Source organism: Mesoplodon densirostris, chromosome 7 (genome assembly GCF_025265405.1).
Source record: "Mesoplodon densirostris isolate mMesDen1 chromosome 7, mMesDen1 primary haplotype, whole genome shotgun sequence".
In the NCBI taxonomy this organism is placed as follows: Eukaryota; Metazoa; Chordata; class Mammalia; order Artiodactyla; family Ziphiidae; genus Mesoplodon; species Mesoplodon densirostris.
In genome coordinates this window covers 17,066,312-17,083,639 of record NC_082667.1, presented here as the reverse complement: position 1 = coordinate 17,083,639, position 17,328 = coordinate 17,066,312, and the positions used below count along the sequence as shown (strand labels likewise).

Genomic DNA, 17,328 nt, shown 5'->3' with positions numbered 1-17,328 from the left:
AGTGGTGGGCCAGGCGCGGGGCTCTCGAGGGCTGCGTGATCAGGTTGCAGTTAGCCGCCCACTGCAGGAAGGGTGTGGGCGAGCGCTGTGACCAGCGCCTGCCGCGCAGCGCCTATGATGCTCCAGACGCCCCCCGCAGAAGGCGAGCGCGAGCCTGCCGGAGCAGCATTAGCCGCGGAGACCGAAAGGCGGCCTCGCCTTTCCAGGAGGCTGCAGCGGGGAGGCCCTCCCCCCAGCCGCTCTGTCGCTCTGAGGACTGAGTCGGAGCCTCTGCCACGAGGTCCCTCCCTGCCCCCACCCTTGTCTGCATGAGGATGGGACCATCTAGGAAAGGAACCCACACCCTCCAGAAAGCGATTCTGGGTTGCGGGCTGTGTCGTCCGTGCCTAAAGAAGGTTTGTGGGATGGGTGGACGACGGATGCCGTGAGGGCCTCCCAGACTCGGGCCTGGGGTATTCAGGCTGCTGCCCACCGGGTCAGGACTCAGGAGAGTCCAGGAGAGGAGGAGGGGCCCCCAGAAGTGTCTCCTCCATGCCCCTGTTGGTTAGAGAAAACTTTTCTGGAATGTTTTCTCTGAAAAATATATCAAGGGATTAGCCACTAATTTCTTCCCTGCACCCTGTCTCTGATGTTCGCCACGAGCCTCTCTTCACCCCGTGTGAAGGGGAAAGGAGGACAGTTAGCCTAGAGGCAAAAATCTGGGGAGGAAGTCTGAGTGTGTGGCTTCCCGCTCGCCCCCCAGTCGGCCCCCTGGAGGGCCTCCCGCCCTGGGCTGGGAGAGGAGCAGCCAGAGAGGAGAGCTGGTGGACTCTCCCCCCGCCTTGCTCTTTGTCTCCACAAATCCTGTGAGGGTGTAGGCTAGGAGCTACTCTCCCCGTTGGACAGATGCTCTTCTGAGGGCCACCCAGGGCCACGCCGGCAGAAGCAGCGTGAAGAGCCACAGCAAGTGCCCAGGCCAGTGTTCTTCCCACCGCTCTGAGGTTCCGCGACCTCTTCTGAGATCCCCAGCTGAAGACAGACCCTGGTGACAAGAGGGAACATGGGCACAGACAGCCCCAGAAGGTCGCAGTGCCTGTTGGGGCAACCCTCCAGGGACTGGTGTTGGCGGTCTCCATGCCGCCCCGGCCGGGTGGCTCGGCACGTGGCCAGGATCCCTGGCGCAGCTCGAGGGAGCGTCTTCCTGCCTAACATAGAGCAGGCCGAGCTCTGCATCAGCTGCTCGGGGGACTTAGCTGGACACCTTCAGGCAAGACTGGTCAGGCCCCCCTTACTGTCACAGTGCTGCCTGCAAGGGTGGAATTAGGAAAGAGCTTTGACACCCTCCCCCCAGCTCTGTCCCAGGCTCCACATCTGGCAGACTTACTGCAGAGCCCCCGTGGGTCTAGCTTCAACTTGAGCCAGGCTGACCTGGCCTTGAGTCCCACTCTGTCCTTCCTAGCTGAGTCACCTTGGACCCGTCTGTCAGCCCCCAAGCCTCAGTCTCCTCAGCTGTGAAGTGGACACAGAGGCAGCCACCTCTCCGAGGTCTTGTGAGGGTCGAGCTCATGAATGTGACATGTCTGACGCTAATGTGCCTAGCAATGTAATCGTTTTAAGTAGAACATTCCACATGCCCTGCTAGCCCCAACCCTAACCCCTCTGCTGGGTGGGCAGTGCCGCTGTGACTGACAGATGGCCCTGTGACCCTACCTTTCCCCTTGCCCGGCTCCCTGGGTGCCTGCACCTCTGTTGCGGGCAGCGAGGGGAGGCCCAGTGGCTGTGGGAGGAAGAGTAAGATGGAAATTGTGCACGCAGAGGCTGATCATATTAAGATCCAGCTGCACTTAAGTGTCTCCTGGGAAGCTTTTTACAGCGCACTGAAGAGAGCTCCCAGGTGCCAAAGCGGCCTTGCATCGAGGCCCGGTAGCTCTTAGCAGCCTCGCCACATGCTCCCCAGGTAATTGGTCTCCTAATGCACCAGCCCTGGCTGGGTTCCACCGCCTCTTCCCCCTCGGGTCAGTTCATGATGTTCCCCAGCCTGGCGAGTGGGTCACAGACCAGTGTGACACACCCCCGCCAGTCACATTGTTTTCTTGTCCTTGCAGGCCATTTCTAGATTCTGTACAGAATGCCTTGGCCTGGAAGAGTAAACAAGATTGCCAGGCAATCTTGAATCAGGAATTCTGTTCAAGACCAGGGCTTTTATGTCCAGAACTTGTGTGTTAGATGCAGTAGGGAACATATAAAAGGGAGACACCACCCCTCCTATTACAGATAGAAGTAAACCAGCATGGTTTTCATTTTCTTCTTCAACATTAGTGTTTATTCCTAACTACAAAAGGGATATGTGTTCTTGGTAAGAAATTTAAAAGAAAGATAAAAGGAAAATCATTGATAACTTCACACCAGAGATGACAGCTCTTCACATTTTGCAGTGGATTTCTTCTCTACACGTTTGTATACTTCAAAAAAAAAAAAAAAGAAAGAAAGCAACTTCATACTGAACTCATCAACTTGTAGCCTTTTGCTACTTATTTTTTAAATGGACGCATGCTGCATGACCTTAATTGTTGTTCCTTAAGAAGTGGCTGCATAGAATGGTATATAGTTGTATCATTATGTACCCAGTCCGTTGTGTCGGATAACTCAAGCATTGTTCAGGTTGAAGTTGCTTTTGCTATTTGTAACCATTCTGTTGATTTTGGAAATCATGAGAGTGGATGGTGGGGCGGCAGTGTAGCTAGGAGTCCAGGATTTGGCCTCAATCAGACCTCAATTCAAATAATAAAAGAAGAGATAAGTAACATTTTTATAGAGCCTGAATATTGTGCCAGGCACTATGTTAAGTGCTTTACATACATTAACTCATGATTTATGAATCCACATAACAGGCCATGGGCTAGGCATTATTTTTATTCCCACTTTACAATTGATGAAACTGAAGCACCACCCCTCCACTTTTGCAGCCGTCCTATGGCCAAACCTTTGTGCACGTGTATGATTGTTTCTTAGAATACATTCCTGAAAGTGGGGTCCTGGCCCAGATTTGGAAGGCTATACGTATTTTTAAGGCCTTGAATACATAATGTGAATGACTTTCCTGAAAGGTTGCCCCAACTTCTCCTACCACCAGTGTTTGTGTATATTTGAGAAAATCGTGCCATGCTTTGAGCAGCAATAATGTGCCAGGCCAGTGCTCTAGAAAGCTCTCCTTGAAGGAGAGGCTGTGCCTGGCACAGAGTAAGCAAGCACTCAGTACATCTTAACCAGTGTTAGAATTGTCATGTAATGTGTCGTTTGTTGAGAAAACAAGATGCATATTTGAAGAACCTCAATAACAAGGTGAATGTGGAACAAGGGGTCCTGACAGTGAGTGCCACACATGTTGGAGGAATATGGGACGTAATTTGGGGTAGTGGTCATGGAAGGCTGCATGGCGGAGGAGGCACTTGGAGAATGGGAAGGAGGACCCTGAAGTAACAGCCTGAAGGCTCATGAGCAGTGGAGCCTAGGTGGCTTGTGTCCAGGGCCTGTGTAGGGAGTGCTGAGCTGGAGGAGAGACAGTGAGAGAAGAAGATGGGCCCAGATCAGGCCTGGGAGCCGCCCCAGGCCAAAGGCTCTGATAGTGGGGAGCTTCTGAGGGCTGAGACTTTTAGGAAAATGTACTTATCAGGAGGGAGCGAGGGGATGGGACTTGAGGTGGGGAGACGTGTGCGAGACCGGGACGGGAGCCCAGGCAGAGGGCTCTGCGTGTGTGGCCTGGTAGGCACTCTGGGAGCAGTGAGGAGAAAGGATGTTGGGTTTCCTGGTGCTGGTAACACCCTTCTTGCCGCGAGTCCTGAAGCAAAAGAAAAACAGACACAGGGCTCAGCTGTGAGGTCAACATGTCTGACAGAGCTGGATGGGAGACCTTGGCTTCTATCCATGACCATGGTCAGACTCTTGATACTCCCTCACCAAGTCTGGGCCTTGGGGCACCCTCTTCAAGGAAACAGCACAGCAGGCCCTGTCCCCACCAGCTGCTGGGAGAGTCGCTGCCAGCCTCGCCACGCCTGCGCGTGGAGAGCCGAGGAGGTGGGCCTCCAGGCCTGCTTCCAGCAGGTGGACGCTGGCCCTTCCCCATGTCCCTCCCTCCCAGGCGGGGGACACAGGAGCTGAGCAGCACACTCCCTCTCTGTGGGCGGGCACATCTGCAAGTGGGCAGGAAAGGGATTCGCCGTTCCCCCAGGCCACTGCCTTCTCCAAGCTTCCCTGTCAGAGAAGGCTGTCCTCCTCTCCTGGAGGAGGGACTCAGGGGGCTTGGGAGAACATTTCCAGTATTCTTCCCCCTCCCGGGGCTGGAACCTTCCTTTCCTGGTTGCAACTAAGGTAAGAGATACTCCCCCCTCCCCGACAGTCATCCTGCCCCATCCAGGATCCTTTGGAGGAAAGGCTGCCGGGAATCAGCCGGGCAGGGGAGTGTCCAGGTGTCAGTTTTGGTGCTGTGTAGACCTGGTTCTACAGCCAGCTCCTCCGCTTACTGCTGTGTGGCCTTTGGCAAATTTCTTGCCCTGAGTTTGTCTGCCAATAAGACTGGGTTGTTGCGAGAATTGAGCGTGACAGTGTAGACCCGTCTCGGTCTGGGTAACTGTCATCATCAAATAATGTAGACGGGGAGGAGGATCCTCCAACCTGCGGGCTTGGGGCGGATCTCACTGTGATGGAGGTGGCGTGACTTCTGTGTAGACGGGTCTAGGACAAGGCCTTGGGGGAGAGCGGCCCCAGCCTGGCCAAGAGAGACTCAGGAGGCGGCTGTACAGGGGCCACTGGGGTGGGGGGCAGTGGGAGGGAGTGTGGAAAGGGACCTGATTCTGGGGTGCTCCCATGGAGGGGGGCTTGGGAGGAGGGAAAGGAGGCGGGGGGAGAGCCAGAGAGGAAGGAGAAAGTTCTTTCACGACACCCCATTGCCCCCCACCCCAATACAAAGCAGTGTATTCTTCCCACTCTCGCCTGGGTCCCCATGGGAGCAACATGGGGTAACAGTTGGCAAGGCTGATTGTGTCGAAGGTTAAAAGGTGAGTAAGAAGTTGGGCCTCTGAAAGGTGGCCCCTGGGTGCTGGGATCCTGGCATCCTGTCTCTGGGCCCTGGGCCAAGCCCTTCTGCACTTGGCCCCACTTTTCCCACCTGCAGAATACAGGGGTTGCACAAATTTAATTTTTTGTAGGTGTTTTGACCACAGTTCATGGTTAAGAAAAAAAAGTTTACACACACATTTAACTAAAACTAAAGCTTAATAGAACAATACTTTATTACACGTCTCTACTCTGATGTTGTCTGTTGTGCATCATTCAAAAATGCTTGTGATGGCTCCCTAACTGATTGTCTGGCCCACTAATGAGCCACACCCCTCACTCTGAACACTGACCCAGCTCATCTGGAAGTTTCCTTCCTGCGCTGGCAGCTGGCAGTTCTATTCCATTTCCTCTGGCCTCATGACCCCCATCAACCAAGCCTTTGTGGTTTTCTTCTTCGTATCTTCAAACAGTAATCTCAGATGCGGGAGGGAACCCCTGGCCTGATGGCACTGCTCCGAGTGCCCTCTCACCTCCCTGGGAGGTCCTGGCGCACCCACTGTCTGGCTGGGCCCTGCCTGCACTGCGTCAAGTGCCGAGATGCTCGTGGGTGGGGAGGGCCCCTTGCCATCACCACGGGCAAAGGAGTGGGTTTGGATGTCATCCACACTCCTCTCCCCACCCAACCCGGCCACTGCCTGGGCCAGAGGACACCAGGCTTCTCTCTGGAAAAGTTGTTGGGGGACTTCCCTGGTGGCACAGTGGTTAAGAGTCCGCCTGCCAATGCAGGGGACATGGGTTCGATCCCTGGTCCAGGAAGATCCCACATGCTGCAGAGCAACTAAGCCCACGTGCCACAACTACTGAAGCCCGTGTGCCTAGAGCCTGTGCTCTACAACAAGAGAAGCCACCGCAGTGAGAAGCCGCACCGCAATGAAGAGTAGCCCCCACTCACCACAACTAGAGAAAGCCCACGCACAGCAACGAAGACCCAACACAGCCAAAAATAAATAAATAAATAAATTTTAAAAAAAGAAAAAAAAAAGTTGTTGGGAAGTGGAGCCTCCCAGTTGGAATTCCAGACTCTTCCCCAGGCACAGCCGCTTCACCGTGTCCCTCCTTTCACTGAACCCCTGTCTGGGCAGGTCCAGGAGTCACCATCGTGGGAGCTGCTGATGGATGATGAGATGAGCTTTGGCAGTGACAGACTTGGGTTCAAACCTTAGCTCTATCTCTGCCTGGCTGTGTGGCCTTGTGAAAGTTCCCTAACGTCTCTGAGCCTGTTTCCTCATCTAAAGTTTGGAGATAGCAACACCCATCTTGCAGGATAAACGTAAGGGTGAGATGATAGGTACCGAGTGCTTTGTGTTGGTGCCTGGCCTGAAGAAAACTCGTTCCTTGAAATCCCATCCCCTTGGGTGTCCCTGTGAGGGAATGGCTGGAGAAATGGCAGCTGTTGCCGCCTTAAAGAAAGAAGGGGGAGATGTCTTCCATGGGCCAGTTATAGGAGGGCAGTGTCGGAGAGAGGCTGCCTTAAGTGGGCTGTTCCGGGAGTGACCTGCAGCCCCAGCGTGTCCAAAATGTGCAAAGAGACTGGGGAGCAGCAGGCAGGCATCTTGTGTCCACTGGGCAGCCGGAGACAATGTCTGAGGAGGCAGACAGGCAGGGATTGGGGAGAATGGAGTCTCTGGGTCCCCATGGCGGGCCAGGAGCTTTTCACGAGGCTGATGGTGTGTGCCAGTTCAAGGCCAGGCTTACAACACATCACACAACAGGGCATCGTTTCAACCCTAATTTTTTGGAATACATTTAAAAATTCACCCTCCTGCAGGGCAAGTTTTACCCCATTATGTTCTCAGAATAATCTGGTTTGATCCTCATAACCGCCACCCTGGGTAAAGGATGGGGCAGGCACAAGGCCTCGGCCTTCACAGGGTAGCAGTGCAGAAGAACTTTCTGGCAAACACTAGAACCAGGGTGCCCAAGCAGGCAGTCTCAATATGCTGTTTGCCTCTTCTCATGCTGTTACCCATTGCCAAGGCTGCGTGAACGTCTTCTTTGTGGGTTGTCTTCAGAACCCACAACACTTTCTTTTTGGTGCCCCCCTGCCATGATGATAATTATTGAAACATCCATATCCGGGCTCAGATCCGAGTTGTTATGGATCTGAGCCAAGCTGGAGACAGGCATGAGCGCACCTCTATCTTCAGAGACTGCTGTCCCTGGGCAGCTGCTTCCCAGAACACAGAAAGCCATTCCTCCCAGGGCTCCTGTGCGCATTGGCTCTTGAGAGCTGTAGACACCGGGGCTCTGACAGACAGCTGAGGCGACTTGCCCAAGGCCCCACAGCTCCAATAGCAGAGGCTTGCCCGGGGCCCTTTGAAATGCTGCCTTATGCAGCTGGGACTTGGCACTAACTGGGAAGACCTCTGGCCCCGTCACGTCTGTGTTCTCGGCCAGCTCCAGCTGCCCTCTGCTCTGTTTTGCCAATAACCAGAAGACTCTCCTTCCAGGGCAGAGACTGGCACTTTAACCTTGGAACATAAATAAGTTCCTGGGGCTTGCTTTGGGGAACACATGGGGCTGGCTCGTGGTTCAGTAGAGCCGGTGAAATTTCTCGGAATCTGAGGTTGCATGCGCTGCTTTAGGCCTACTAGCTGGGGGGTATCTCTGGGCCTCAGTTTCCCTGCCTGTATGTGAGGGGCAGTGCCAGATGGACCCCTTCCGGAGAACCTGTCTTCAGGCCAGCGAAGCTGGACTCAAAAGTTCAGGACTGGGTTCCATCCTTATTCTGCCACCACCTTGCTGCTTGCTGTGTGAGCTTCATCTAGTTTCCCTCCCCTCTCTGAGCCCCTGTTCTCCACTCAGAAGACAGCAAAGATATCCCTGCTTTGCTGAGGTCATAGAGAGGAAACTACTTTGCCAAGCTCAAGTGCCACAGATGGTAATGTTATCATCCACGTAGTGATTCCGTGGCCGGCAGGCCCGGGAGAGGCGACACTCAGGCCTGCAAAAAAGCATGCAGAGGGCCTCCCTGGTGGCGCAGTGGTTGAGAGTCCGCCTGCCGATGCAGGGGACGCGGGTTCGTGCCCCGATCCCGGAGGATCCCACATGCCGCGGAGCAGCTGGGCTCGCGAGCCATGGCCGCGGAGCCTGTGTGTCCGGAGCCTGTGCTCCGCAACGGGAGAGGCCACAGCAGTGAGAGGCCCGCGTACAGCAAAAAAAAAAAAAAAAAAAAAAAAAAAAAAAAGCATGCAGGAAGGACTGGGCCACAGACCCTGGGCTGCCAAAGCTGTGCCAGGTAGCAAGCCCTTAGCAGGGAAATGCATTTCCATTATTCACATCAGCAAGCAGGCCCACAGCCTGGGCGTGATTGTTGGGAGGTTTCCCTGGGCTCTGGCTCCCTGTGGGTCCCCAAGAATCTCCCTGCTCTCCAGTCCAGGATGCTGTTCCCTGGGGCTCATCCTGGGAGTGGGGGGTTGTCAGGGTGCCTCCCCCAGTGGGACGAGCCCTGCCGTGCCAGCTCCAACAGCCTCCCTGCCAGCAGCTGGTATTCTGTTGCACTGCATACAGTGAGGCCCAGATTAGACAGTGAGCTCATCGTGACATGAATGGGGCCACCGGGGGGCGGGGGGTGGAGGGGACTGGAGGCTGAAGATCTGACTTGAGGGTATCGCTGGGGATCTCCCTGCACCCTCTCCCTTCTCTCTGTCTCTCAGGCTCACACTTTCTCCCCGCTCCCATGCACACACCAACACCCTCTCTTGGAGCTTGCTGGGGATTGTCATGGCAACCGTCCAGCAAAATTATCAAAACACTTTTATGCTCACAGTCTTACCAGACCAAGAGCTCATTCTGAGTGAAGCAGAAGCAGGTGGTTGGATGCTGAAGCCACGGGCTTTGTGTGGAGGGCCCACAGCTGAGAAGAGGGCGCAACAGGAGGGGAGGGTGGGGCCCGGCGGCAGGACCCCTGGGGAGAGGCCTTGGCACTTGTTCCTCCCCACTCCTTATGCCACATTCACATTTGTATTCCATCTCCACACACCTGGATTCACGCGCGCACACACACACACACGCGCGCGCACACACACACACACAGAGACAAGCGGTCGCTGAGCCAAATACACCCAGAGTACAGATGGACCCAAACAGCAACATGTGGAATAACCATGATCTCACTGAGCGCTTGGAGGCCTGAGATCCACTCTGGGGAGACTTCTGGGCGAGCAGGAGGGCACAGCCAGCTGACCCAGGCTTCTAGCTGGCAATAGGTCTGTGCCAGGGCAGCAAAGCAGCCACAGGAAGAGGCCAAGCCCTCTTGTCGGGAAGCAGAGGAGGACCTGTGACCAGAACCACCCTGACCTGGTTCTTCCCACCTTGCTGCGCGGCCTCCGTGGCTCACTGCCTCTCTGCATCCCGGAACGGACTCAGCATCCCTGCTCCCTTCTGACCTGGGCCAGGGTACCGCAGGCTCCCTTGGAAACAAAGCCCTGCTAATAGCCGAATAACCGGTGGTCGCTATTTTCAAACCCTGGTTCTGCCCGAAAGCCAAAGTGTGGGTGGGGATGGTGGAGGAGGTGATGGCACAAGCCCCTCCCCAGTCTGCTGCCATCTTCCTGCCCCGTCTGCTCCCCCGGCAGCCCCCTCCATGGAGGGGAGCCTTCCCCTGCAGCCTCAGCCCGGGCTGCTTGCCCCTCTCTGGCCCAAGAGGAAACATCTGCTTCCTGCAACTGGGTCCCCCCATCTGTACATCCTTCCAAGGATTCTAGAATATTAGAGCTGGAGGGGCCCCCAGCAAATCCGAGTCTAGCCTCCTCACTTTACGGATGGGGAAACTGAGGCTCAGAGATGGGAAGCAGTGGGTTCAAGGCCACAGGGTATGTGGCTGATGGAGCTGATGCTGCAACCTGGGTGTCTGAATTCTAGTCCTGTGCTGTTCCCGGCACATCAAAGCGATGGTGAGATGCACTGTTGCAAACAGTGAGCACTGATTTCTGAGTCAGGCAGACCTGGCTTGAGTGGCGGCTTCAGCACGTAACACCAAAGGTGACCCCGGTAAGCTGCAAAGCACCCTCAGTCCTCAGCTGTAAAATGGGGTGATAGTAGGGTCCCCCTTAAGGAATGTCATGAGGATGATTTAAGAGAGGCACGTGTAAAGCACTATTGGCACAGAGTAGGTGTTCCACAGATGACGTTCTCTGTCCTTCCTCTGCAGTTCCAGGGCTACAGGCCTGCTGAGAACAGGGACCATCCTGCATCCCCAGTAATGGCCACCCCGTGTCCCAGGGTGGCCAGGGGAAGCAACCTAGCCTGTCCTGGAAAGACAGAGTCCACCGGGAAGGCAGACCACACTGACAAGTACGAGTAAATGAGAAGGCCTTGTAGACAGCGATCGAGGGGGGAGCCTTGAAGAGGGTGGCCAGGAAGGCCGCTCTGAGGAAGCAGCAGGGGAGCTGAGACGTCCTCAGCGCAGGGAAACAAAGGGCTTGGCCCAGGCCTCACAGGAAGTTCAGGTGGAGCCAGGCTAGGACCTGTCTTTAGACTGCCATTCTAATCATCTCCCTCCTTCTAGAAACCTTCTCCGGGATTCTGACATGTTCTTCTGGTGTCGCTCTTACCCTGTTGGATGTTGCTTCTCTGAGTCCTTGACTGGCTCATACTCCTCCCATTGTTGGCTGATTCCAGCCCTGCTCTGTCTGGAAGGTGGGTTTTCACCCGCTCCCCTGTCTACACCCTGATGAGTCCCAAACGGCCACCTACATCCCTCGCCTCTCCTCTAAGTTCCAGTGTCCTGCTCGACCTCTCCACCTGGATGTCTAGTGGTTCTCTTGGTTAGGACAATCTAAGTCAATATAATAGAGACCCCAAATTAGAGTAGCTTAAAAATACTCAGTTGGTGGCTCTCACAAAATAGCTCCAAGGGAAATGTTTCGGGTTGGTAGAGAGCTCCATCCCACAGGGTCATTTAGGGACCCAGACTGAGGATGGCACTGCTGTCTTTAACACGAAACTGCCAGGGCTTCCAGCCAGTGTGAGGGAAAGAACACGGAAATCCCGGGCAGGACTTTCTTCTTAAGCAAGTTAGACAGGAGTCTGACTTCTGCTCACTTGCACAGATGAGAGCTTAGACACACAGCGCCCCCAGAGCTGCAAAGGAAGCTGGGAAGTGGGCCCAGCTGGGCGGACAGCTAGCAGTCTCTACCATGCTCCACCCCCTAGAATGGTGAGGCCTTCCCGCCCTGGTAGGGGGACCCCCTTCTCTGGGGGCAGCTCCCTCATCTGGTGTCTCCCTGGCCCCCGACTTTGCCTTTGGCACATTCCTCCTTGTCTGTGGCTCTGGACCGCCACCCAACATTGAAAGCCTGCCTCCTTGAGCGCTTACTTAGGCTGGGACAATCATGGGCTTTTGAAGTCTAGCCTTTCAATTTCGTTGATAATAACAACCCCTTCAGAAACGTAGTAGGCTTTGGGTCTTTTTGCTTCTAGTCAGTTCTGTGGGCAGTAACCACACTCCAAGTTCCTTTCTTGATGGAGTTACTTTCTGTCTGTGTTGCCCAACCCACCTCTTTCTCTCCCATTTTATTTATTTATTTATTTTTTTTGCGGTATGTGGGCCTCTCACTGTTGTGGCCTCTCCCGCTGCAGAGCACAGGCTCAGCGGCCATGGCTCACGGGCCCAGCCACTCTGCTGCATGTGGGATCCTCCTGGACCGGGGCACGAACCCGTGTCCCCTGCATCGGCAGGCGGACTCTCAACCACTGCACCACCAGGGAAGCCCTTTGTCTCCCATTTTAAATGAAAGTTTAAAAGTCCCTGAGGACATTTGAAATAATAGACTTGGATGACAAGGCAATACCCCTAAGAGAATACTTTGCCACAAGGGTGATTCCTTTGTTTGGCTTATTGTTTGGCCTAATAGGCTTTGAGAAAGGCTCTGAGTGCCAAAGGTCTGATCTCCTGTTCTTTGGGCAAAACCAGTTGGTTTTTCCAGCCCTGAGGACAGTGATTTTCTATGTTATCTCCTTTTCTGTTCATCTCTTCTTGCAAACCAGCCAATCTCTTTCTTGTAGTATCTTGCGAAAGGCAGCATCAAGCAGCCAACACATGCAAATGTTTTGGCTCTTTCCAACCATTTTTCTAGAATTAGTGGCTCAGGTAGGCATGTGGTCTGCCTTCCAAATTATCACAGGTAATGTTTTTATTAAACGTTTTGTCACAACATAACAAGGGTCACTGGTTTTCCATTCTCCAGTATTTGTTTCCATGTTGCTCACCATCTGTTGGCCAAGCCAGTGCCACATGTTTTAGGGTTTTTTGTTTTTTGTTTTTTGTTTTTTTTGCTGTACGCAGGCCTCTCACTGCTGTGGCCTCTCCCGTTGCGGAGCACAGGCTCCGGACACACAGGCTCCGCGGCCATGGCTCGCGGGCCCAGCCGCTCCGCGGCATGTGGGATCTTCCGGGATCGGGGCACGAACCCGTGTCCCCTGCATCAGCAGGCGGACTCTCAACCACTGCACCACCAGGGAAGCCCTGTTTTAGGGTTTTTATACATGGAAGCTTTCCATTCCTGGTACCAATTTCTGTATCAGAATATTGCTAAGCTGCTATTAAAAGGAACTCCCGGGCTTCCCTGGTGGCGCAGTGGTTGAGAGTCCGCCTGCCGATGCAGGGGATACGGGTTCGTGCCCCGGTCTGGGAAGATCCCACATGCCGCGGAGCGGCTGGGCCCGTGAGCCATGGCCGCTGAGCCTGCGCGTCCGGAGCCTGTGCTCCGCAACGGGAGAGGCCACAGCAGTGAGAGGCCCGCGTACCGCAAAAAAAAAAAAAAAAAAAAAAAAAAAAAAAGGAACTCCCCAATACAGTGGCTTTAGGATTAGAGAAGTGAATTTTTCTCTCACACAATATGGTTCTGATATGATCATTTCAGGCATCACCCTGGTGGGCAGTGGATTTTGATGGGTAACCTGCAGACCCCAACCCCACAATGGCCCTCCCCTCCCCAACCTTCTCTTCCCCACACCCCTCCCCTGTATCAGTGGCACCACCATCTAACATTTGCTGAGGCCAAATACAAAGATGTCAGCCTTGATTTCCACCCCCCTCCCCTCAACACCTCCTCCTGCCATCCAGTCCATCAGCAAGTTCTCTCAGTCCTATCCCCAGACAAATCCCAAATCTGACCACTTCCCTACAGCTCCGTTTTCTTCACTCTCATCCAGGTCTTCCGTGTCTTATATCTGTGGGTCATGTAACGATCTTCTGTGTGGGATCCCTGCTGCTTCCCCTACCCTTTCCAGTTACTCTTCACACGGCAGCCAGAGTGAGCTTTTAAAAACATAGAACGGAGCTCCCCTGCTCAGAATGCTCCAGTGCCTTACCATCGCCCTTAGGATAAAATGCAATCTCCTGACATATACACACTACTATATATGAAATAGATAACTAATAAGGACCTACTGTAAAGCACAGGGAACTCTACTTGGTACTCTGTAATGACCTATATGGGAAAAGAATCTAAAAAGGAGTGGATATATGTTGATATATCACTGATTCACTTTGCTATACAGCCGAAACTAACACAGCATTGTAAATCAACTATCCTCCAATAAAAATTTTAAAAAATAATAAAATTTTTAAAAAGGAAATGCTAACTCCTTAACATGGCCCTCAAGGCCTTCCATGAGTGTCCTTACTTCTCATGCCCCTTGCCCCCTCCACTTTAGCCACATGGGTCTTCTTGCTGTTCCTGGAATAAGCCAAGCTCCTTCCTGCCTCACTGTCTTTACACCACATTCCCTCAGCCCTAAACATTCTCCCTGCACTGGTCACACACCAGTTCCTTCTTTGTCCTCCAAGGGGCAGACAGCTTCAGTGTAGTGTGTAAGCGAGAGGGCTTAGGAGCTAAGTCGTCTGGGTTTGAATCTCAGCTCTGCTGCTTACTAGCTGTGTGACCTTGGGGAAAGGTGCTTAGCTTCTCTGTGCCTTGGTTTTCCTATCTGTAAATGGGGATAGTAAAAGTACTTGTTATCCAGGGCTGCTAAGAGGATTAAATAAAATAGTGAACACATTAAATGAGTTAATGCGTAAAAAGTGCTCAGAGTGTGGCATCTATTAAACACTTGGTGGCGCTACTATTGTCCTTTGGGGGGCACCTTAAATATCACCCACTCTGGGGACTTCCCTGGTGGCGCAGTGGTTAAGAATCCGCCTGCCAATGCAGGGGACACGGGTTCGAGCCCTGGTCCGGGAAGATCCCACATGCCGCGGGGCAACTAAGCCCGTGCGCCACAACTACTGAGCCTGCGCTCTGGAGCCTGTGAGCCACAACTACTGAGCCCACGCACCACAACTACTGAAGCATGCACGCTAGAGCCCATTCTCCGCAACTAGTGAAAGCCCACACGCAGCAACAAAGACCCAACGCAGCCAAAAATAAATAAATAAATAAATATTTTTAAAAAAATCACCCACTCTGAGGAGCCTTTCCTTGCTTCCTCGCCACCCCCTCCACCTCTCCATCTGCATCGCTATCACACCACCCACAGTACATTTCTTGTTGAGGTGTTTATTGTCTGTCGTGCCCCCTTACCTAGACTGTCACTTTCACAAGCGCAGGGACTTTCCTGAGCTGGTACACAGTAGGTTCTCAATAACTCTTTGTTGAATGGCTGTGGAAGGAATGGAGGCCAAATTCCATGGATTCCCTCCTTTCTCAGCAGCCCCGTGAGCTGGCTGCTGGCACCCCAGGGCCATGTGTCAGAGCAATGCTCACAGTTTCCTCTTGGGAGTCTGGGAACCCCGGGGCAGGGGACCTGCTCTTGGAAGCCAGCCGTGGGGGCATTGGTAGGTATCAACCCCTAACGGGACTATGAGAGCATGGACTCTGGAGTGGAGCCCACTTTTCCCCAGCAGTCTCTAATGGGCTAATTACTTCTCCTCTCTGTGCCTCCACTTTATGTAAAACTGGGAGAATACGAATTACCTCACAGGACTGTTAGGAAGATGAAGTAGGAGAATATATGTAAAACACAGCTCACTGCCTAGCCTGGAGTAAAGCTCTCCAGATGGTTAGTGATCATTATTGTTGTTGTTAGTGCCATATCTAAGTGTCATTCTTCTGAGCACGAATGGGGGTGCGCGAGGGACTTGGGGGGTGCGGGTAGTGAGGAGACAAACAGAAGACAGGGAAGTGGACTGGAAAAATCGGGTGTGTTTGTATTCGTGCCCGCGTGTGTGTGCGTGTGTGTATGTGTGTGTGTGTGTGTTTGGGGAGGGAGGTGGCATGGATCCAAAGAGGACATCCAGTCCTTCCTCGGAACTCAGTTTTGGGGAGGCCGGGTGGCCTGGCTCTCCGTGCAGCAAGGAGACTGGGGGCTGCCCCCGCTCCGCGCGCTCAGCGCAGAACCCGCGCGGCCAAATAACCAAGCGCCTTGATTGTGCGCCTCTGGGATTAGGAGGCTGGAGAGGCGGACGTGCGGCCCCCGCGGTCGCAGCGGTTGGTCCAGACTTGGGGATCCGAGGGCGGGCAGGACCCCTGCTCCGGGGCCACCCTGCGCCCCTGCTCCGCAGCGTTCTCCGGAGCCTCGGATGCTCCCGGAACCCCCGCGGGCGGGGCCTGCCTTCCGGAGCCGGGCTGGCGGGCGGCGCTGGGGAAAGGGCCGCGACTTTCCCAGAGTGGCGGGGCGACGTCAGGCGGAAGGGCGCGGGGCGCGCACGCTTTAAAAGGCATTCGCTGTCATCCGAGCTCGCAGCCGTGGGGGCAGGAGCCGGCTATATAAGCGGCGAGCCGGGCGGCCGCGGGGCAGACGGCGACAGCAGCGGCGGCGAGCGCCTCGGAGCGCAGCGGAGCAGCGCCCCCGTAGCCCCGCGCCCCTCGACGGGTCCGCCTGCCCTCCCGAGGAGCGCCGACCCGGGCCCGCGAGGGCCGCCGCCACCCCGCAGCAGATTTGGATCCCCCGCCCGGCGAGCCCCAGGCTGCTGCCTCCCGGGGGGCCCCGGCGCAGCGGCCGCCCCCGGAGAGCCCCGCCGCCCCGCCGCCCGGCCCCGAAGACGCCGGCAGCGCCATGGCGGCCGCCAAGCCCGGCGAGCTGATGGGCATCTGCTCCAGCTACCAGGCAGTGATGCCGCACTTCGTGTGCCTGGCCGATGAGTTCCCACAGCCCGTGCGGCCCGCCAAGCTGTCCAAGGGCAAGGGCCGGCTGCGGCGGCCGCGCCAGTCCCGCTTCAAGACGCAGCCGGTGACCTTCGACGAGATCCAGGAGGTGGAGGAGGAGGGCGTGTCCCCCATGGAGGAAGAGAAGGCCAAGAAGTCTTTCCTGCAGAGCCTGGAGTGCCTGCGCCGCAGCACGCAGAGCCTGTCGCTGCAGAGGGAGCATCTCGGCAGCTGCAAACTGAGAAACAGCCTGGACTCCAGCGACTCCGACTCGGCCCTGTGAGGGGCGCCGCCCGCAGCCGGGACTCGCGCGCCTCGGCGGCCCGCCGGGGACAGGTGTGCGAACCCCTAGGGACCCCGCCCCCAGGGGTCCCCCCGAGAACCGCCGCCCCTCGAGCGCTTGCACCCAAGCCCGGCTGCGAACTGGTCGGGGCGCCCCGTGCTGCGCTCGCCCTGGGCGGGAGCGCGCGCCGGGGCGCCAGGGAGGGGGCCCGCTTTCTCTGCCCTTGTAAATGTTTATTTTTTAACTCTTCCCAGTACGAACTCTGCTGTGAGTGTGTGCGGGGAGGCGCACCCTCGCCGAGTCGCCCCGGGTCACCAGGGCTTCCCGGAGAGCCGCTCCACGCCCTTGTCCGATGGTTTGCAACTCCGATTTTGCACAAGGCTCCACCGTGCCCCCCAGCGCACACCCGTTCACACTCACGCCCACACACTCTCGCTGAACACTTTTATAATTGTTAGGCGCGGCCGATGGGACTTGGGGCGCAGCGCAGCTGCTGCTGTGGCCGGAGGATTGATATTTATTTTTGCATTGCGATGGCTGACGGCGTTTATTTAACGATCTTTTTACCTGGATATGTCTGTGAGACTCCCGAACGGAGACAAATAAAGTCAATATATTTGCACAGTGCATTTCTCAAGGCTCTTGACTTCTTGAACCTTGAGGGCCCAGGCTCCCAAGACTGGGGGAGAAGTGGGGAGGATTCGCTGGAACGGGGGCGGGCCGGGAATCCCCGGGTGGAGGCAACTCCACAAGCTTCGGTCACCGGAACGACGTCGCGTCCCCGGCGCCCGGGTGCATTACCCGCCTCCCCGGTGGATCCACCGGCCCAGAGCTCTCCTGCCTCCCGGGTCTGTTCCCCAT

General features: G+C 55.4%; 1 protein-coding gene across 1 annotated transcript; it reads left to right on the top strand.

The window, feature by feature from the left end:
* The first annotated feature begins 15,314 nt into the window (after positions 1–15,314).
* On the top strand, positions 15,315–16,467 carry C7H11orf96 (chromosome 7 C11orf96 homolog). Its single transcript, XM_060105166.1, is given in 2 exon segments — positions 15,315–15,919; positions 15,921–16,467. Coding segments are annotated over 2 exon segments (1,152 nt in total).
* Positions 16,468–17,328: the final 861 nt, after the last annotated feature.